This window comes from Oryctolagus cuniculus, chromosome 7 (assembly GCF_051225735.1).
Source record: "Oryctolagus cuniculus isolate XC-2025 breed Fujian yellow rabbit chromosome 7, ASM5122573v1, whole genome shotgun sequence".
Lineage (NCBI taxonomy): Eukaryota > Metazoa > Chordata > Mammalia > Lagomorpha > Leporidae > Oryctolagus > Oryctolagus cuniculus.
In genome coordinates this window covers 77,823,563-77,845,535 of record NC_142873.1, presented here as the reverse complement: position 1 = coordinate 77,845,535, position 21,973 = coordinate 77,823,563, and the positions used below count along the sequence as shown (strand labels likewise).

The window sequence follows — 21,973 nt, the reverse complement described above, 5'->3', positions numbered from 1 at the left end:
CCATCTTCTGCTTCCCTAGGCCATTGAAGAGAGCTGGATCAGAAGCGGAGCATCCAGGTCTTGAAGCAGCGTCCATATGGGATGCTGGCATTGCAGGCAGTGGCTTTACCCGCTACGCCACAGCGCCGGCCGATAGTCTGTGATATTTTTATTTATTTATTTATTTATTTATTTATTTTTATTTTACAGAGTTAGAGACAGAGACAAAGGTCTTCCTTCCGTTGGTTCACTCCCCAAATGGCTGCTATGCCTGGCACGCTGCGCCAATTTGAAGCCAGGAGCCAGGTACTTCCTCCTGGTCTCCCATGCGGTTGTAGGGGCCCAACCACCTGGGCCATCCTCCACTGCACTCACAGGCTACAGCAGAGAGCTGGACTGGAAGAGTAGCAACTGGGACCAGAACCCGGTGCCCACATGGGATGCTGGTGCCACAGGCAAAGGACCAACCAAATAAGCCATGGCGCCAAGCCCCCAATTTTTTAATAAATACATTTGTGTATTGAGTTTTCCAGGAACATAAAACTGTAGGTTTATGAAATTAAAAATATGCAGACATGACCACTAAATGTTATTTAATAACTTTGTGTTAACCCAATTAGAAACATCTATAAAATGCCCTTTTGATTTTCAGAGAGAAGGATTTTGTTTATAGAGATTTAAGTTAAATTTCTTGTGTGAAAAAACATTTTCACCTCTGTTAATTTGGGTTCTCTGACAAACAGCTGTTCAGATGGGCTCAGATATGCAAGACATGTATTAGAGGAATACCTGTTAGAGGATATGGAAAGGGAGCCAGGGGAGGCTGAGAGAGCCATCAGACCACAATATAAATCTGACCGGGAGAGAGGGAAGGAGGAGGGAGGAAGGGAGGCAGGGAGGAAAATTGAATAGAAACACATTAGGCTGCAGTGTAGTTTTAAAGAGTGTTGGCAAGGATTTTTGAGAGTTCTTCTTTTTTTTTTTTTTTTTTTTGACAGGCTGAGTGGACAGTGAGAGAGAGAGACAGAGAGAAAGGTCTTCCTTTTTGCCGTTGGTTCACCCTCCAATGGCTGCCATGGCTGGTGCGCTGCGGCCGGCGCACCGCGTTGATCCGAAGGCAGGAGCCAGGTGCTTCTCCTGGTCTCCCATGGGGTGCAGGGCCCAAGCACTTGGGCCATCCTCCACTGCCTTCCCGGCCACAGCAGAGAGCTGGCCTGGAAGAGGGGCAACCGGGACAGAATCCGGCGTCCCGACCGGGACTAGAACCCGGTGTTCCTGTGCCGCTAGGTGGAAGATTAGCCTATTGAGCTGCGGTGCCAGCCTTGAGAGTTCTTGAAGCCAAATTCACTGTTTGGGAAATCCTGGATCTCCCTAAACCAGCAATCATTGGCTGGAAGCAACCCGTGGGAAGCTATGTTCTCTGTGGTAATGGCTATATCACCATCTTACAAATCAATTTTATTCTTGTGTGAAATCTATCATGACCTATTAAATCATTACCTTTAAAAGATATGACGGGGCCTGCGCCACGGCTCACTAGGCTAATCCTCCACCTTGCGGCGCCGGCACACCGGGTTCTAGTCCCGGTTGGGGTGCCGGATTCTGTCCCGGTTGCCTCTCTTCCAGGCCAGCTCTCTGCTGTGGCCAGGGAGTGCAGTGGAGGATGGCCCAAGTCCTTGGGCCATGCAGCTGCATGGGAGACCAGGAGAAGTACCTGGCTCCTGCCATTGGATCAGCGCGGTGCGCTGGCCGCAGTGCACCGGCTGCAGCAGCCATTGGTGGGTGAACCAACGGCAAAGGAAGACCTTTCTCTCTGTCTCTCTCACTGTCCACTCTGCCTGTCAAAAAAAAAAAAAAAAAAAAAAAAAAAAAAAAAAAAAAGACATGACGGTACTAATTAAGAAGTTTTGTATATCCACTTGTATATCCTGAGTGGAGCGAATAGTTGCAATTTTTTGTTTTGTCATGTAGTTGATACTAACTTGTTTACATTATGATTACGAATGAGGAAAATGGACCCCTTCATTTCTCTTCTGTCTTCAATTTCAGCTATTGACTTTGCCTGTCATTTTACTGAAAAAAAGCAATCAGAGAATTTCCACCAGCTCCCACCACCACATGTACCAAGCTATCTGAGTCTGTGTCCACTTACTTTGCCTCCTCTTATTCTATGATTGAACTGCCTATGCTCTTAGCAAAGCGTTCAGTCGGTGCTCTCTGTGCTAGCAGTTTGCCCATTTAATCTACATGATCACTGTTTCCCGTTCTTCTGTCATTTCCGCTAGCATACAATCATATCTTACATCTTACCCTCACTTGATCCCACTTTTCTTGTTAGCTATCATCCATCTCTTCCTTGCTTTCAAGCAAAATTCCTTAAAAATGATGTCTCTACTAGCCTTGACTTCTGTCTTCCCAGTCTTTTTTGAACCCAGTTGAGTCAGTCTTTTCCCTCACTACTTTGACAAAACTTCTCCTGGTAAGGCAGTCAGTGCTCTGCATGTTGCCAAATCCAGTGGTCCGTTTTTGGTCTTCATTTGACTTTCAGTAGCTCTTGACAAAGTGAATCACTTCCTCTTCCTTGAAATAAAACATTACTCATTTGGCTTCTTATAAATTACACTACACTTTGCAGTTTTAACTTGTACCTGTGTGGTCACTCCTCAGTATCTTCTGCTGGTTCCTCCTCATTTCCTTAATCTCTAAGTGTTGGTGTGCAAAAGGGCTTAATTGAAATGGCTTCCATCCCAGACATATGTATTCAGCTGCCTGTTGAGCATCTCCACCTGGGTATGTGTTAAGGACATTTCAAACTGAGTCTAAAATCAAAGCTGCTTTCGTCTCGCTGCCCAAACTTGACTCCCCATTTTAGTTAAAAGCATATTCATCCTTCCAGTTCTTAGAGCTCACAATTGATTTCTCTCTTGTACAACCCACAATCACAACATCAGGAAATTTTATTGACACCACCTTCAGAATATGTCCAAAATCTTACCACTTTTCACCATTCTGCTTCCACACTGGATCAAGTAAACCTCATCTCTGATCTAGATTATTGCAGTAGCCTCCCTAAAAGATCTCCCTGGGTGTGAGTCAGTTTATTAATCAACATAGAAGCCAGAGTAATTTATTAAAATCTATGTCCTGTCATGTCAAGATTATGCTCAAAACTCTTCAGTGTATTTCTCTCTCTCTCTCTCTCTCAGTATTAAAGCCCAGGTCCTTACTGGGTAATAGAGGCACACAAATTGGCATTCTGGCCATCTGGCCTCTCACAACTCCATTTCAACTCTTTGCTCTTTTTGCTTCTGCACATTCAGCTATAGCTTGCTTATTCAGCTTTTGGGCCCAGGGTCTTAAACACTTTACCAGCTAAACTTGTAACTGCAGTTGTTCTCTCAGTAAGCAAAAGTGCTAGGTTTATCTAAGGTAACAGAAATTTTGAGTTAAAGGCACCCAAGTATTTGTGGTAAAAATAGAGCTGGAGAATGAGGAATTATCTTTTGATTGCTTCTCAGTGAAGTATGAAGAAGCAGGGTTATTGAGAATGAGGAGGTTAGGAGGCGGTATAAATTTAAAGTAAAAGAAGAATGTTTGCAATAGCTAGGATAAAGGAATAGTGAATAATGAGTTTGAGTTCAGCAGCATTAAAACCCTCTTGTTATAGACACAAATTACAAAATGTGACTGGTTAGGGTTCCCCCCCTCCCCAGTTGAGGGGCTGGTGTTGTGGCACAGCTGATGAAACTGCCGTCTGCAGTGCCTTCATCTCATTTGGGCACTGATTCAAGTCTCAGCTGCTCCACTTCTGATCCAGCTCCCTGCTGTTGGGCCTGGGAAGGCAGGGAAGGTGGCCCAGGTCATTGGGTCCCTGCACCCTTGTGGGAGACCTGGATAGGGCGCCTGGCTTTGGCCTGGTCCAGCCCTGGCTGTTGTGGCCATCTGGCAAATGGGCCAATGAATGGAAGATCGATCTCTCTCTCTGTAACTATGACTTTCAAATAAATAAATAGAGCTTAAAAAACAAAAACAAAAAAACCTGAAACACCAGGGTTGAAATTTGGCAAGGCAAGAGATGATAAGGACAGTGAGTATATTTTACAAGGAGTGATTAACATGATGGCTTGGGGGAATCTAAGGTGTTTAAAAATGGAAAAGAAGACAGGGAAGTTGAGGGTTAGTAATAATGGGCCAGGAGCATGTGGGGTTAAAAAATTATTGGACTTGGAATTTTGGAGGGAGTGAGTTGATAAGGGCTAGCCATAAGAGGATTCTTGAAGTATATTGTGTGGGAGTTGGTGGGAGGGACATGTTGCAGTTATTGCTAATATCTGGAATGACCTTTTCAGTGAGTTCTCAGATGGAATGGAGTTGAAAGTGGTAGGGATCATTTGGGTAGATTTTGAAGTCACTAGAGCATATTTTGAATATAATTTAAATTAAGAACTAGTGAATGAATTTCCTAAATACAGTTTCTCACCTATCCTTTAAAAAACAAACAAAACAACACCACAAGAGAACAGAAATAATTAAAAACTTTACAGTAGTACTCAATTTACTTTGGAGATAAATGTTTTTGATCCTGAATTGTACATTGTTCTCCACAAGACTTAAAAAGTTGCTGTAGTCCATATGAGTTAAAGAGGGAGAGACATCAATTCTATTAGATCTTTAAAACTGTTTTTGCTGGTAGTTTGGTATTCAGAAGTGCTGGAGAAACTTTGGCAGAAAATCAGAGCCATAGAGTAAGCCCAAACTAGGACAGCAAAGTCATTATTCTGTTTTTTAGTGAAGAAAGTCTTCTTTAAATGGTGGTGACCTTTGATTCTTTACCAGAAGTATTTTATTGGGACTTCATTTAAATGCAGGGTGTTAACTAGAAAAACAAGGATTGAATATTAAATATTGACTTCTAAAATATGTGGTTTTGTGATATATGAAAGTCATTTTAAATTATATTAAAGATATCATTGGTAGAAGTAAGGAGATTGAGCAAATGTATTTATTATCACATTACTGTACAGAACTTAGGAGCAACATGCATTTTAGTTAATTTATGTAGTGTGGATATTTAAGGTGGTACAGATGCCAGCTTTAATTTAGAATATTTTCCTTGTATCCCAATAAGATAATTTTAAATGTTTTACAAAAATTTTTTTAAAAAGATTTACCGTCTGGTGCTGTGGCTCACTAGGCTAATCCTCTGCCTGCGGTGCGGGTACTCTGGGTTCTAGTCTCGGTTGGGGTGCCGTTCTGTCTGGTTGCTCCTCTTCCAGTCCAGCTCTCTGCTGTGGCCCGGGAAGGCAGTGTAGGATGGTCCAAGTGCTACAGTGCCGGCTGTAGCAACCATTTGGAAGGTGAACCAATGGAAGGAAGATCTTTCTCTCTGTCTCTCTCACTGTCTAACTCTGCCTGTCAAAAAATTTAAAAAAATAAAAAAAATTATTTGAAAGACAGAGTTAGAGAGATGTTGAGGCAGATAGAGACATCTGTCTTCCATCCACTGATTCACTCTTCAAATGGCTGCAATAGCCAGAGCTGGGACCATCCAAAGCCAGGAGCCAGGAGCTTCTTCTGGGTCTCCCACGTGGGTGCAGGGGTCCAAGCACTTGGGGCATCTTCCTCTGCTTTCCCAGGCCAATAGCAGGGAACTGGATTGGAAGTGGAATACCTGGGACTTGCACTGGTGCCCATATGGGATGTCGGCACTGGGGGCAGCAGCTTTACCAGCTATTCCGCAGAACCAGCCCCAATATTTTACAAAATTAAAAAGGAATGCTTGGGGGCAGGTGCTGTGGCATAGCCGGTAAAGCTGCTGCCTGCAGTGCCGGCATCCCATATGGGTGCCAGTCCAAGTCCTGGCTGATCCACTACTGATCCAGCTCTCTGCTATGGAAGATGGCCCAAGTGCTTGGGACCCTGCACCAGCGTGGGAGACCCGTAGGAAGCTCCAGGCTCCTGGCTTCAGATTGGCGCAGCTCCAGCAGTTGCAGCCATTTTGGGAGTGAACCAGCAGATGGAAGACCTATCTCTCTTTTTCTCCACCTCTCTGTAACTCTGCCTTTCAAATAAATAAATAAATAAACTTAAAAAAAGGAATGCTTGAAGTAAAGTAAGGACTTTCTTTAGTTTAAATATGAGATAATATTTAATTTAGGGCACACCTGCTGATGGAGAGATTCGTTTCACAAAGCTGTGGTAAGGATGAATGTGTTATAAAAGGAAAGGTGAGGGTGATGAAGGCAAAAAAATGAAAAGTTGGACTCATTAATATGAAGTGAATCCATAGGAATTAGAGCAGCTAGAGAGAATAGGGAAATGATGATAGACTGCTTGTTTTGATGATTTATTCTTTATTTCTAACCCATAGATGATTTCAGAATACTGCTTATTTGACTTCTTTAGTTTGTCTTGATCCTTTCTCAGACTTTTTCCAAAACACAAAGTATTTTCAGGCACAGAGTGAAGAGATGTGTCATCTTAGGCTTGAAATTATGTAAAGAGATTGGAGGGTATTTTAAGACTTCATGATTTTGTTTCTCATATTTTAATGTAAGAACGTTCTACTTTATGTTGTAATAGTTAAAAAATCATTCCTCATTTTTCTGGTTGTCTTCTTTTGTGCTCCTAGAATTATTATTTTTTAAAAATTTAAATTAAAAGTTTTTTTGATGTAGAGAGACCGAGATATATCCAGGAACCCAATTGAGCCATCACCCCTGCTTCCCAGGGTGCACATTAGCAGGATTCTGGAATCAGAAACCGAGTATATAATCAGAGTACTCTGATAACAGATGGAAGTGTCTTTAACAATAAAGCCAAACACTCTCCCTGGAGTTGTTCTGATTGCTAGTGGAATGACCACTAAAGATGGACTTATCAAGAATTTTGTATACAGAGTTTAAACATTGAATACGTGTTTGAATAAGCACTTTCTAATTTTGAGATTTTAATTTGTTCCTTTAATCAGAGCTTCTTGGTGAGCATTGCATTTTTCTCTTTATTTCCCGTTGAATGAAGAACATCATTTTAAATAATAATTCACAGTAGTCAGTCATTTGGATCCTTAGAATATAAAACTGACAGTGTCTGTAAGAGGTAATTGAGCCTCATCCCATTTTGGTTACTAGCCAGCTATCAGCAAAACACTTAAACATTATCAGTTTTCATATTTATAAAAAAAGGGGTCTGGGACACTATTTACTAATAAACATTAATTACTAAAAACTTAACAAGTAATGATGTGAACAAATGATGTGTTGCAGTAGAAAGAAAATGAGATTTGGATGAAAAGTTTGGGTGAATTTCATAAATCTGATACCATATTTGTAAAATGCTCTCTGTTAAGATTTTGCGGATATCTGGTAAAATATGCAGAAACACTTTGTACATTCCAAAGCACTATACAAATAGAGTGATCAGTCAACAATAAGTGCTTTTTATGTACTAGACTGTCAGATGAGGTTCATTTTCATATCTCTTTTCTGGGTTGAACATTTATTATCTTTGAACCCTATAAATATATTGAAATCATTGTGAGCAGATGAAAGTGTTTCATCGATTATTTGGAAACTGGTATATAAAAAGCAACTTGTTCGTGGTGATCCAGTATCACTGGATTCAGAGTAACAGGACCAATTGATAGTTGATATTATTTGGCTTCTTCAAAATTGATCTGTTGATGTTGAGTTCTGCTAAAATGACTCAAGTAAAATGCTTAGTAAAATCACAAAAATTAAAACAAACATTTGTCATTGAATAATTTGGTTTTTCAAACATGAAATCTTGATACTTACTTTTTTATTAAATAAATGTTGCTATGTTAGTTTCCTTGTTCCTTTTCCTTAAAACTTCCAGTAATTTAGCTTTGAATGTTTAGAGGTTGCATTTTTTTATGGTTTCTTAGTAAAATTAATATCTGTGGAAATCCAAAGCTGCTAGTCAATGAATTACATACCATTTCCTTAAAAATAATGCTTTTTGGGGGCCAGCGCTGTGGTGCAGCGGCTCAATGCCCTGGCCTGAAGCACCGGCATCCCATATGGGCGCTGGTTTGCATCCCGGCTGCTCCTCTTCCAATCCAGCTCTCTGCTGTGGCCTGGGATAGCCGTAGAAGATGGCCCAAGTCCTTGGGCCCCTGCATCCACGTGGGAGACCCAGAAAAAGCTCCTGGCTTCGGATCAGCGCAGCTCCAGTCATTGCAGCCATCTGGGAGTGAACCAGAAGATGGAAGACCTTTCTCTCTGTCTCTGCCTCTCTCTGTAACTTTGACTTTCAAATAAGTGAATAAATCTTTAAAAAAAATAATGCTTTTTGTATTTTGAGTATTGTAGTATTAAATCAGTATTTTTACATGAAATCTTACTTGTAATTTGTGGATTTACTATTTGAGAGAGAAAAATTTACAGTGTGGGTTCATATAATTTATTTTTTTATTTCAAGACTTTAAAATAAAGATAAAATAGAGATACTTGTTTCTCCCAAGTGGGATTTTTTTTTCCCTCAAGTGGTTACAAAGCAGAGACTTTGTTTCATTTGTAGCCAAACCTGTATGTTTTACCTTTATGCTGCCTTTTAAAGATGATTGTTCTTTTTTTAAAGTTGGCTTTTATTGGGGTCTGTTAATTTTTTTTTGTAATTGTGTATTTTTTTTATTTTCCCTCCCACTCACACCCCTCCCATCTCCTGCTCCCTCTCCCATTCCATTCACATCAAGATTCATTTTCAATTATCTTTATATACAGAAGATCGATTTAGCAAGTATTAAGATTTCATCAGTTTGCACTCACACAGAAACACAAAGTGTAAAATACTGTTTCAGTACTAGTTATAGCATTACTTCACTTTGGACAACACACTAAGGACAGATCTCACATGAGAAGTAAGTACACAGTGACTCCTGTTGTTGACTTCAACAATTTGACACTCTTGTTTATGGTGTCAGTAATCTCCCTAGGCTCTAGTCATGAGTTGCCAAGGTTATGGAAGCCTTTTGAGTTCGCCGACTTTGATCTTATTCTGACAGGGTCATAGTCAAAGTAGAAGTTCTCTCCTCCCTTCAGAGAAAGGTACCTCCTTCTTTGATGGCCCTGTTCTTTCCACTGGGATCTCACTCTCAGAGATCTTCCATTTAGGTCTTTTTTTTTTTTTTTTTCCCTAGGGTGTCTTGGCTTTCCATGCCTAAAATACTCTCATGGGCTCTTCAGCCAGATCCAAATGCCTTAAGGGCTGATTCTGAGGCCAGAGTGCTATTTGGGACATCTGCCATTCTATGAGTCTGCTGTGTATCCCGCTTCCCATGATGGATTGTTCTCTCCCTTTTTGATTCTATCAGCTGGTATTAGCAGACACTAGTCTTGTTTGTGTGATCACCCCTTTGACTCTTAGACCTATCAGTGTGATCAATTGAGAACTGAAATTGATCACTTGGACTAGTGAGATGGCATTGGTACATGCCACCTTGATGGGGTTGTATTGGGATCCTCTGGCATGATTCTAACTCCACCATTTGGGACAAGTCCTATTGAGCATTTCCCAAATTGTACATCTCCTCCCTCTTTTATTCCCACTCTTATATTTAACAGGGATCACTTTTCAGTTAAATATTTCACCTTAGTTAAATATATTTAAATCAGTTATTGGGCTTCTTATGTTTTCTACTTTTATGATTATCTAGTGCTATTTTTGAATATTTTAACATTAACGATTAAGAATTATATCCATGTGTACCACTTTTGTCAATTAAAATAGTTTAAAGCCTTATAAAAATAATTGTTTTCAAAGATTTTATAGTTTGACTTATCCTTCAGTATTTGAAAAATGAAATTTGATTATTTCTTAGTATTCTGATGAAATAGCCTGATACAAGTCCTAGACACCAAATCCTTTAGCTGACTTATTTTTATTTGGGAATCTTGAAAGGGCTTGAAATAGATTTAGGGGAATATGTGAATTTAGAGCAATATATTCCTAATATAATTTGGGAGTTAATAAATAAATAGAAATTGTGGCTGGTGGTATAGTGGGTTAAGCTTCCGCCTGCAACAATGGGATCCCATATTGGCGCCTGATTCCCGGCTGCTCCACTTCGGATCCAGCTCCTTGTTAATGTGCCTGGGATAGCAGTGGAAGATGGCTGAAGTGCTTAGGCCACTGCACGTGTTTGGGAGACCCTGATGAAGCTCCTGGCTTCAGCTTGGCCCAGCCCTGGTTGTTTCGGCCATTTGGGGGAGTGAACCAGCAGATGGAGGATCGATCTCTGTCTCTCTCTCTGTGTCTCCTCTCTCTCTCCTTTCTCTGTAACTCTGCCTTTCAAATAAAATAAATATTTTTTAAAAAATTAGAAATTGTGTGTGTGTACCAGAGATGGGATCAAGGACAAACAAAACATACAGGTATATCAGTAGGGTAGGAATGACTGGTGTAGAGCAGATAAAGGATAATGCATTGTTTAAAGGAGGGGTCTTCAAGAAGAGGACATATTTTGATCCACTAAATGCATAGTGCTGCTGTGGATATGGGTGTACTGAAAGCCTTGTTTACAATTTTAACACTTAATCATGAAAAGACAGCACACTATTGGAGATACATCTGCTAAATGGAAAAACTGTTCCTTCTGACACCAAATGTATGGCATTTTTCGACATTAACAACCAGTTTTCCAACTCTGTGTATAGCAACTAGGTAGCTTACAATTCAGGTCTAATTACCTGGAGTTACTGCAGACTCCACAGATTAAGTGCTCTGTCCCATAAGACTGCTACCACTTAGATGCAATTTTTTTTTTTTTTTTTGGCCAGGCAGAGTGGACAGTGAGAGAGAAACAGAGAGAAAGGTCTTCCTTTGCCGTTGGTTCACCCTCCAATGGCTGCCGCGGCCTGCGCACCGCGCTGATCCAAAGGCAGGAGCCAGGTGCTTCTCCTGGTCTCTCATGGGGTGCAGGGCCCAAGTACTTGGGCCATCCTCCACTGCACTCCCTGGCCAAGGAAGAGAGCTGGCCTGGAAGAAGGTCAACCAGGAAAGAATCCGGCGCCCCAACCGGGACTAGAACCTGGTGTGCCGGTGCCACAAGGCGGAGGATTAGCCTATTGAGCTGTGGCGCCGGCCAGATGCGTTTTTAAGTCCTGGTCCTTTAGCACTTCTGACCAAATGTCTACAAGTTGAAGGTTCATACAACTCCTTCTTTGGGTTCCAAAATATGCTATAATGGCTCATGGAACTAAAGAAGCACTTTACTGACTCTAAGTGGTATATGTAAAGGACATCATAAAGAATATGGAAGAATAGCTAGATGAAGAGGTACGTAGAACAAGATCTAAGATCTGGAGCACAGGACCTTCTGTCCCTGTGGAGTTGGGATGCACCATTTCCTTGATATGTGGGTATGTTCACCAACCAGAGGTTCTCCAAACCTGTTGTTACTGGATTTTTGTGGGGGTTCTGTTCCATAACTACGATTCTGTAAATCACTGGTTATTGATGATTGAACTCAAATTTCCTCTCCCTTCCCTGGAGAAATTTCCAGCCCTCTAATGACATGGTTAGTTCCTCTGATAAATGGCCACCATCCTTTAAGAGTCACAGACAAACTCAGGTGTGGTTGAAAGGGGATTATTATGAATAAAAAAAGATGCTTCTGTCACTATCAGGCAATTCCAAGGTTTTTTTTTTTTTTTTTTTTTTTTTTTTTTTTTTTTTTTTAAGAGTTATTTATTTATTTGAAAGGCAGAGTTACAGAGAGGCAGAGAGAGAAAAATCTTCATCCACTGGTCCACTCCCCAAACGGCCCCAAAGGCTGGAGCTGAGCCAATCCGAAGCCTGGAGCTTCTTCCGGGTCTTCCACATGGGTGCAGGGACCCAAGCACTTGGACCATCTTCCACTGGTTTCCCAGGCCATAGCAGAGAGCAGGATCGTAAGTGGAGCAGCAGGAACTTGAACCAGCACCCATATGAGGTGCCGGCACTGCACTAAGCCATAGCACTGGCCTCAATTCAAAGGTTTTCAAAGCTCCCTGACAGGAACAGGGATTCAAAGACGAAAAGCTTATTACTTATTTTGTAACATTTACTCTTCCTTTTGTGGTGAAACCAGGTTATCAACAAAAGCTATTAGAGGGTGTATAGAAAACAACCCTAACGTCATTCTTTTTAGGAAAAAGTACACACTGAACATTTACTGTATGGTTTGATTAAATACAAATATTTCTAACATTTCTCAGCCTATGATATTTGCTAGATTCTATTTAAATTATGAAGTCTATTTAGAGCTACTTTTTTGTGAATCACTAAAAGAGGGATGTGTTGAAGATTTATTCTCAACTGTTACTGAAAAATCAGTCTGGATGACGAAGTTTATTCAGCACGTCAAACTGAGAATTTAAACTTGTAAACAACCATTTGCCTGAGCTGGCTGTTCTGTTCTGCAGCCTGGTTTAGTTACAGGTTTTATACTTTTCTTACAGGTTGAGTAAGTCCATTGAATCAGGTTTAGACAATATAGATTTATGTGTTGTTATCAGATTGAAAACTGAAGAATACCTCTTTGAAAATTGAAGAGCACTAGATAATAGCCAACAGACTCATTTTTAAAAACATATTGTTTTTTAAATATTTATTTATTTATTTGAAAGTCAGTTACACAGAGAGAAGGAGAGGCAGGAGAGAGAGAAGTCTTCGATCTGCTGGTTCACTCCTCAGATGGCTGCAATGGCTGGAACTGCACCGATCCGAAGCCAAGGGCTTCTTCTGGGTCTCCCATGTGGATGCAGGGGCCCAAGGACTTGGGCCGTCTTCTGCTGCCTTCACAGGCCGTAGCAGAGAGCTGGATCAGGAGTGGAACAGCTGGGACTGGAAGCAGTGCCTGTAAGGGATACCGGCACTACAGGTGGCAGCTTTACCTGCTACGCCACAGCACAGGCCCCAGACTTGATTATTGATTAAAGAGGTGTATTACATTCCCACACTCGTTTCCACATAGGATATTATCTATATACAGAGAGAGGCAAGCAGGGGGATTTTTAATGACTTCCTACATCCAGGGGCCCTAGGTGTTTCCCTTGCCCATGGCTGATGTTCCTTTGGTTATGGTTGAGGTTTGTTGAAAGGCCCTGTTACCGGGGAGCAGGAAGTACACAGCTGTAGGATGTCTTCACAGCATGGTCAGCATCCAGCTGATTTAACGCCTCTGAAAAATTTAAGTTCACACAACAACAAATGCTTTCTTGAATAAGAACTGTTTTATGAAAAACCCATGTAGTAGCCTCTGATAAAGTAGCATTGCTGATTGGCATTTTAGAGGAAATTGGAATAAGGTTGCAGTTTATTCACTTCATCATTTATAAGTAAAAACTAAAGCCAAGGGTTTAGTTAATATAGAATATTAAAGCATTTTTTAAAAGATTTATTTGGGGGAGAGAGAGAGAGAAAGAGAGAGAGAGATCTCTTCCATCCTTTAGTTCACTACCCAGATGGAAAGAGCAGCTAGGGCTAGGTCAGGCCAAAGCCAGTAAGTAGCCAGGGACCCCATCTAGGTCATGGGGTGGTCATCCACTTTCTTCTCAGGCACTTAAGTGGGAAGCTACATTAGAAGCAGAGCAGCTGGGACTCTGAGATGTGTAATCAGCTTAACCCACTGTATCACAGCGCTAACCTCTGTGGTATCTTTTTATTATAGTTAACTTTATAAAAGTAATTCCTTTAAAATATAGAAGATAGGCTGTCTCTACAGTTGTTTCAAGTAAAATGGGGTGGGACCATTGAAAATGTTTCATAGGGGTTTGCTGTTTATCTCTTAGCTGTTTCAAATGTGTTGATCTTTTTTTAAAACTATTTACCTAGCAGCTACTTTGGAGAAAATTTAATCTGTCTCCAAGATAAAAGGGAAGTCTTAATAGTGAATGAGTAACTACTTTTCCAAAAACCTTGATCTATGAAGAAAGAATTTTGTTAGTGAATTTTTGTTTTTGATAAGTTTTTATTTATTTAAGGATTATAATGTTTCAAAATATATCCATTATTATACAGTAATGTTGCTGAAAATTCTGTCACAAGTGTATCTACATACTTGAAACTTCTGGAAATAGAGATTTTTTTTTACTTTTGATATAAGACAAAATTGAAAATTTACTTCTAATTGGCTTTATTTGTAATTACAGACTGTGTTCTGGGGGCTCATATTTGGTGCACAGTAGTTAAGATACCTCTTGTGATGTCCACATCTCATATTGGAGTACCTAGATTTGAGTCCTGGTTCCAGCTTCCTGCTAATGCACACTGTGAGAGGCAGCAGGTGATCATTCAAGTATTTAGTTAGGTTCCTGCTACCCAGGTTGGATACCTGGTTTGGGTGTCCAGCTCCTGATTTCTGCTTGGCTCAGTCTTGGCTGTTGCAGGCATTTGGGATATGACCTAGTAAATGAAAGATCCTGTGTCTCTTTTCTGTCTCTGCCTTTCAGATAAAATGGAAAAGAAAAAAGAATGAGCATTCTGATGAGTTGAGTGGAAGAAGTTGGTATTATAGACAGCGTATGTATAAGGAACTCAGAAACAGCAGACTAGTTGTTGCGAAGTTACTTTCCTTGTAAAGATTAAAGCAGAGGAGTCTCCCTTATTTTGTAGGTTAAAATTGCCCTATTTGGAAATTTGCTATTATCTTTGTCTCTCTTCTAATTTCTCGGAAGGGAGATAAACCAGTCAGTTTTGGCCTGGTGACAGCTTGGTGATGTGGGACTTAAACAGTTGTGAATCCATTTAGGTTTGATTATGTTAGGGCTTATTGCAGGAGTTCAATCCAAAACAATGGTCTCTTACAAGTTTTGACACTTGTTTTAAAGTCAGTGTATTAGGGTTCTCCAGAAAAACAGAATTGGTGGTGGGGGGTGGGGTTGGGGGAGATTTTTAAGGATTTGATTCATGATTGAGGAGACTTGGTGAATCTAAAATCTGCAGGGTAGGGCCTGGGGAAGAGTGCCATTTTGGAACAAAAGCGATCTGCTGGCAGAATTCCTTCTTGATGGGGGAAGGTCAGTCTCCTAGGAAAGCTCACTGGGTGAAACCTCGCTGGAGGGTAACCTGCTTTACTCAGAAGTCACCTACCTAGGGGCAGACATTTGGTGCAGTGATTAGGTTGCTATTTGACATGCATACATACCATAATGGAATGCCTGATATGTATCCCGACTACTATGTTTTTGATCCAGTTTTCTGCTGGTGTGATCCTGGGAGGCAGCAGGTGATAGTCCAAGTGATTGAATCCTTGTCATTCATGTGAAAGACCTGGATGAATTTTCAGGCTCTAGCTCTGGCCTGGCCCAGCTAGGGCTGTTGTGGGCATTTGGGAAGTAGAACAGTCGATACCGGATTGATGTCTCTCTGTGTCACACCACCCCCCAACTTTTTTTTTTAAATTAATTAATTTATTTATTTATTTGAAAGTTTCACAGAAAGGGAGAGCGAGAGAGAGGTCTTACATCCACTGGTTCACTTCCCAAATGGCTGCAATGGCTGGAGCTGGACCAGTCTGAAACCAGGAACCAGGAACTTCTTCTGGGTCTCCCATGTGGGTGCAGGGGCCCAAAGATTTTGGCCATCTTCCACTGTTTTCCCAGGCACATTAGCAGCAAGCTGGATCAGAAGTGGAGCAGCCAAGACTTGAACTGGTACCCAAGTGGGATGCTGATACTGTAGGTGTGGCTTTACCCACTAGGCCACAATACTGGCTGGCCCCTTTCACCCCCCTTTCAAAAATAAATGTCTTAAAATTTTGCAGTCTTCTAGTGGATAATTGGAATTGTTTTAAATTTCTAATGGACCGTGCTATTCAGATTGAATTTATTGGGCAGTGTTTTGCTGTATTCAAATCTACTTTGGAAGCCAAATGACAATTAAAAGCTGCTTAGAAGAATTGCTTAGAAGAATGAGAGCAATAATGCTAAACTATGATAACTTGATGAATTATAGCTCTGTTTTTAGTTAGATTTTGTTTTAATGGTAGAATTTTGAAATGATTTAAGGCAAGAAAAGAGATAATGCAAGTGAGTTGATTCATTTATAAATAACAAATGTGATTAAATCATGGGTCATTAAAAAGAACCTGAAAATACAGAAAGGGAAAATATTTTGTCAGCATTGTAAATAAATGGGAGGGGGGAGATCACCAACTTATTAGTTAATTTTGAGATTATTCTTGAAGGGAAACAATTTCTTTGGCAATAGGTAGAAGGGAGTATCTTTGAGAATTCATAGAACATTGTAGAACGATGATATTCTGTGTGTTACTATGATGTTTACTGCATTGTAGAACTTTTTTTTTTTTTTTTGACAGTCATAGTTTAGACAGTGAGAGAGAGAGACAGAGAGAAAGGTCTTCCTTCTGTTGGTTCACCCCCCAAATGGCCACTATGGCCAGTGTGCTGTGCCGATCCGAAGCCAGGAGCCAGGTGCTTCCTCCTGGTCTCCCATGTGGTTGCAAGGCCCAAACACTTGGGCCATCCTCCACTGCCCTCCTGGGCCACAGCAGAGAGCTGGACTGGAAGAGGAGCTACCGGGACAGAATCTGGCACCCCAACTGGGACTAGAACCTGGTGCCGGCACCACAGGCAGAGGATTAGCCAAGTGAGCTGAGGCACTGGCCCACATTGTAGAACATTTAACATCACTACAGTCCTGTGACGTTAGTGATGGGACTCCCATTTTAAGATGAAGAAAAGTTCAAAGAGCCTAAATGAGCTTGCTCAATTGTCAAACATTTGATAAATGGCAGATCTGTAATTTTTTAAAAAATTTATTTTATTTATTTGAAAGGCAGAGTTGGAGAATGAGAGAGCTTCCAGTGCTGTTTCATTCCTCAAATGGTTACAAAGGCTCAGGCTGAAGCCATGAACCAGGACCTCCATTCAGGTCTCCCCGTGAATGGTAGGGGCCCAAGCACTTGGGCCATCCCTCAACTCCTTTCCCAGGCGTGTTAAGCAGAGAGCTGGTTTGGAAGTGGAGCAGCCAGGACTTGAACCATTTATCCAGCTGTGCCACAACGGTTGGCCCCAGATCCCAGAATTTGAACTCATTTATAATTGATTTTGTGCAACTGAACTGTTCTCTGTTGAGTGCCTGATACAGTACCAAGCATGATGTTTAGGCCTTGGGAGTTCAAAGTTTAATACGTAGTTCCTGACCTCAAGATGGTATAACAAATGAATAAGATAGTCATTTTAGGGAACTTTAGGGATTCAGAGAAAGATCATTTATTCCAATCTGTGAATTTAGGACCACTTTCTAGAGGACATAATGACTGAGCTGAATTTTAAAGGAGGAAAACAAGTTAATTGCAAAAAGGTGATGGGGCAGGAGTTTAACAGCCAGGTGCTTACCATGTGGATAAAGGCACTTAAGCATAAAGTAGTGTGGTTTATGCTTAGAAACCTATTTCTAGGTCCTAAAGGATGAGGTGGGTGGGGCTCTCACTTTGTACCTCAAACTTGCTAAAATGTTTGTAGATACAATTTTAAACCTTTCCAGTGAGTTTTAACCTTCCTTTTTTAGGATCAGTTCGACAGCTTAGATAAGCATACACAATGGGGAATTGACTTCTTGGAAAGATACGCCAAATTTGTTAAAGAGAGAATAGAGATTGAGCAGAACTATGCGAAACAATTGAGGTAAGTCAACTTTTTTTCAGTTCTTGGAAATGCAATTACGTGTTTAAGCATTTGAATAAAAGATAAAGGTGGTATTCCATAGGTTAAATTCATTTTTTCATCAGAACTAGATTGAATTAGGTAACTGGCTTGTTTTGGTGGTTGATTTAGTTATTGCCTAGTACCACAAAAAATATTGACTGGCTTAGAATGTCAGTAGTTTTCATTCTAGAAAAGTGTTTAAAATTTCTAAAATCAGGGAGCAAAATGCCAGGAAAAAGAAATATCTAGGTATCATTCTGTTTTACACTTTTATTCACTTATAACTTTTTGCTTTAGTGATCTTTCCAAAGCACTGGGTATTTCTTCAGAGATCTAAGACCTGGAAATTGAATGTGTGCTAAACTGAGTTTCTGTCAATATTCAGATACATATTACTGATGAAAGTGACTTGAGGATATATGTTAAAAAATAATTTAAAGGGAAAATTTTAGTCTTAAAACTGGTTGCTGGTGTTGTGGTGCAGCAGATTAAGCTGCAGCCTGTAACCTCAGTATCACATATAAGTGCAGTTTGAATTCCAACTGCTCAGCTTCCGATCCAGCTCCCTGCTACTGCATCCAGGAAAGCAGAGGTAGATGGCCCAAGTTCTTGGGCCCCAGCCACCCATGTGGTAGACACGTATGGAGTTCCAGGTCTTGGAACTATCTGATGAGGCCAGCCCTATCTGATGAGGCCATTTGGGAGTGACTCAGTGAATGGAAGATCTCTGGCTCTCTGTTATTCTTTCAAATAAACAAATAAATCTTAGAAAAAAAGAGAAGAGGCCGGTGCCACGGCTCACTTGGCTAATCCTCCGCTTGTGGTGCCGGCATCCCAGGTTCTAGTCCCAGTTGGGGTGCCAAATTCTGTCCCGGTTGCTCCTCTTCCAGTCTAGCTCTCTGCTGTGGCCCGGGAGTGCAGTGGAGGATGGCCCAAGTCCTTGGGCCATGCAGCTGCATGGGAGACCAGGAGGAAGCACCTGGCTCCTGGCTTCAGATTGGTATAGCATGCTGGCCACAGTGGCCATTGGGGGGTGAACCAACGGAAAAGGAAGATTCTCTCTGTCTCTCTCTTTCTCTCACTGTCTAACTCTGCCTATCAAAAAAAAAAAAAAAAAAAAAGCAAAATTATGATATAAAAAACTGGATGAATTAATCTTCAGATATTGTTCAGACAGCAAAATCATCATTGTTAGATCATAGATTGACAGTTTTAGTAGAACTTGATAAAAATGTTGCTTAAAATCTGAAGACAGACCATAGTGTGTTAGCTGTAGGGGTAAGGACTCTTTAAATTATAGATGAAAAAAAAAATTCTGATCTCAACAGGGACATATGACTAAAAAGTTCAGGTATATTTTGATTCAGGAATGAAATATCTCTGGGCTACAGTTCTTGGCTCTGCTTTCCCTTGTTGCCTTTATTCTCCGATTCCATTTAGTACTATCCTCTCTGTTCCCTTTGTTCTATATTGTATGTCATCATACCCCCACATACTGGAAATAAAATGATGGCATACCTGTTGTACATTTGGGGTAGGGAGAGAGGAAAAGAGGAGAGAGAAAGCAGTAGAAGAAAGGCCAGGGATGGAAGGAAGGGAGAAGGCAAGTTTGTACCAGCTTTTTTCCTCCAGAAATCCTTACAGAGATCTTTTTTTGTCTTACTCTGCTAAGGTTATATGCTTATTCTGAACAATTCACTGTAATGGTAATACTGGAATGCCTTCACAGCTAATAAAGGGAGAAGGTAAATCAAAATTTTTTCTTTATAAGATTTATTTTAGTTATTTGAAAAAGTTGCAGAGAGAGGTAGATCCAGAGAGAGAGAGGTCTTGCATTCCGCTGGTTCACTCCCCAAATGACTGCAATAGCCAGAGCTGAGCTAATCTGAAACCAGGAGCCAGGAGCTTCTTCTGGTCTCCCACGTGGGAGCAGGGCCCCAAGGAGTTGGGCCATCTTGTATTACTTTTGCAGGCCATAGCAGAGAGCTGGATTGGAAGTGGAGCAGCCAGGACTCTAACTAGTACCCATACGGGATGCCGGTGCCGCAGGCTGGGGGTTTAACCTGCTGTGCCACAGCGCCGGCCCCGGTAAATCTGAATTTTTAAAAATGTGAGGTAATGATCCCAAAAAGAAGGGGAGATCATTATAAGTCACATACGTCTACTACAGTAGTCCTTGGAACCTATTTGTTGGGTGTAGGGATAGGAGAGTATATTTGTTACCGACCCCAGGCTCTTTGTCTCACTTGCAAATAGAAATTGACAGGAGGCCAATATGTAACTCAGACAAGGTTTATTAGGAGTTTATGCTTGAGTCCAAAGGAGACAGCGTGGCAGGAAGAGTTTCTGCTTACTGATTCAATTATGGGAGCCAGGCAAGAATTTTTATTGAGTGCAGAGGCATGTCAGTTCCCCCTTGGAACTTGGATCTGTATCCACCTGGAGTTCTGGCTTGCTCTCACTGGCACATGACTAGTTTGTACCCTGCTCAGTGATCTGCGCAGGCATAGTTCCTTCTTTTGCACTCGGCACACTCAAAATAATGGTGTTGTTTACAATGGAGTATTCTGGGTATTCGTGCTGATCGGGAAGTCCCTAATAGGCCATTAGGGGGTCTTTTATAGCTAGTCTAGACATTTCTCGCTCCTGATTGATTTGGAATTTGAGATGTATTTTTTCATGTCAGGTTGGGATGGGGGTCCTTGAATTTATGAGTCCCATTCCTCTCTTGTCTCATTTCTATAAAGTAGTTTTATAATACTTTAATTCTATTGTTATATTTACTGAAACAATGACATTATGCTAATTTTTACCTACCCCCCCTCCCCTTAAAGGTTGGTTTATTTACTGGAATGGCAGAATGGCAGAGAAACAGGGAGCTCTTCCATATGGGGCACTCTCCAAATGGACATAAATAACCAGCTCAGTGCCTTGCCAAAGCCAGGAGCCAGAGACTGCATCCTGGTCTCCCACATGGGTGGTTGGGTGGGTCCCAAATTCTTGGGCCATCTTGCTGCTTTTTTTAAAGGATGGCAGTTGCAGGAAGCTGGATTGGAAGCAGAGTAGCCAGAACTCAAAATCAATGCTCCCATATGGGGTGCTGAAATCAGAAGCAGCAGCTTAAGCCGCTGTACCATAATACCAGCCCCTACTTCTGTGTTTTTTTTTTTTTTTTAAACCAAGGTATTTTCTATATAAGAATATGACCAGGGTGCCTGTTAGTGTGTGTGTGTGTGTATATATATATTTATATATATATATATATTTTTTTTTTAGAATTAAAAGATAAGTTTATTTTGGTGCAAAATATTTTTGAAATTCATGCATTATTTTCATTCTATGTATTTTCTTTTTTTTTTTTTAACTTTTATTTAATGAATATAAATTTCCAAAGTACCGCTTATGGATTACAATGGCTTCCCCCCCATAACGTCCCTCCTACCCACAACCCTCCCCTTTCCCACTCCCTCTCCCCTTCCATTCACATGAGGATTCATTTTCGATTCTCTTTATATACAGAAGATCAGTTTAGCATACATTAAGTAAAGATTTCAACAGTTTGCTCCCATACAGAAACATAAAGTGAAAAATAATAGATGATTTTTTAAATGACGATGAAATCAGACCTATTGTCATGTTTAATCCCAGTGAGAGTCAAGTTGGGAATTGATAATTTCTTCTTCTTCTTTTTTTTTTTTTTTTTAACAGAAGATCAGTTTAGTATACATTAAATAAAGATTTCAACAGTTTGCACCCCCATAGAAACACAAAGTGAAATATACTGTTTGAGTACTCGTTATAGCATTAAGTCTCAATGTACAGCACATTAAGGACAGAGATCCTGCATGAGGAGTAAGTGCACAGTGACTCCTGTTGTTGACTTTGCAAATTGACACTCCTGTTTATGGCATCAGTAATCTCCCTATGCACCAGTCATGAGTTTCCAAGGCTATGGAAGCCCCTTGAGTTCTCCAACTCTTATCTTGTTTAGACAAGGTCATAGTCAAAGTGGAGGTTCTCTCCTCCCTTCAGAGAAAGGTACCTCCTTCTTTGAAGACCTGTTCTTTCCACTGGGATGTCACTCACAGAGATCTTTCATTTAGGTGGTGGTTTTTTTTTTTTTTTTTTTTTTTTTTTTTTGCCAGAGTGTCTTGGCTTTCCATGCCTGAAATACTCTCATGGGCTTTTCAGCCAGATCCGAATGCCTTTAGGGCTGATTCTGAGGCCAGAGTGCTGTTTAGGACATCCGCCATTCTATGAGTCTGCTGAGTATCTCGCTTCCCATGTTGGATCACTCTCCCCTTTATTTATTCTATCAGTTA

At 40.8% G+C, this 21,973-nt stretch overlaps 1 protein-coding gene across 10 annotated transcripts in view; it reads left to right on the top strand.

Annotated features, from left to right (window-relative positions):
- Window positions 1-21,973, top strand: part of FNBP1L (formin binding protein 1 like) — a 125,295-nt gene that overhangs the window by 34,322 nt on the left and 69,000 nt on the right. For 7 of the 10 annotated variants that reach the window (XM_017346074.4, XM_051857497.3, XM_089300341.1 and 4 more), the window contains one exon: window positions 17,515-17,630. The exons of the other annotated variants lie outside the window; for them this stretch is intronic. In XM_017346074.4, the coding sequence (XP_017201563.1) occupies window positions 17,515-17,630 (116 nt within the window). The remainder of the gene's footprint in view (window positions 1-17,514; window positions 17,631-21,973) is intronic. 10 annotated transcript variants of the gene reach the window in all.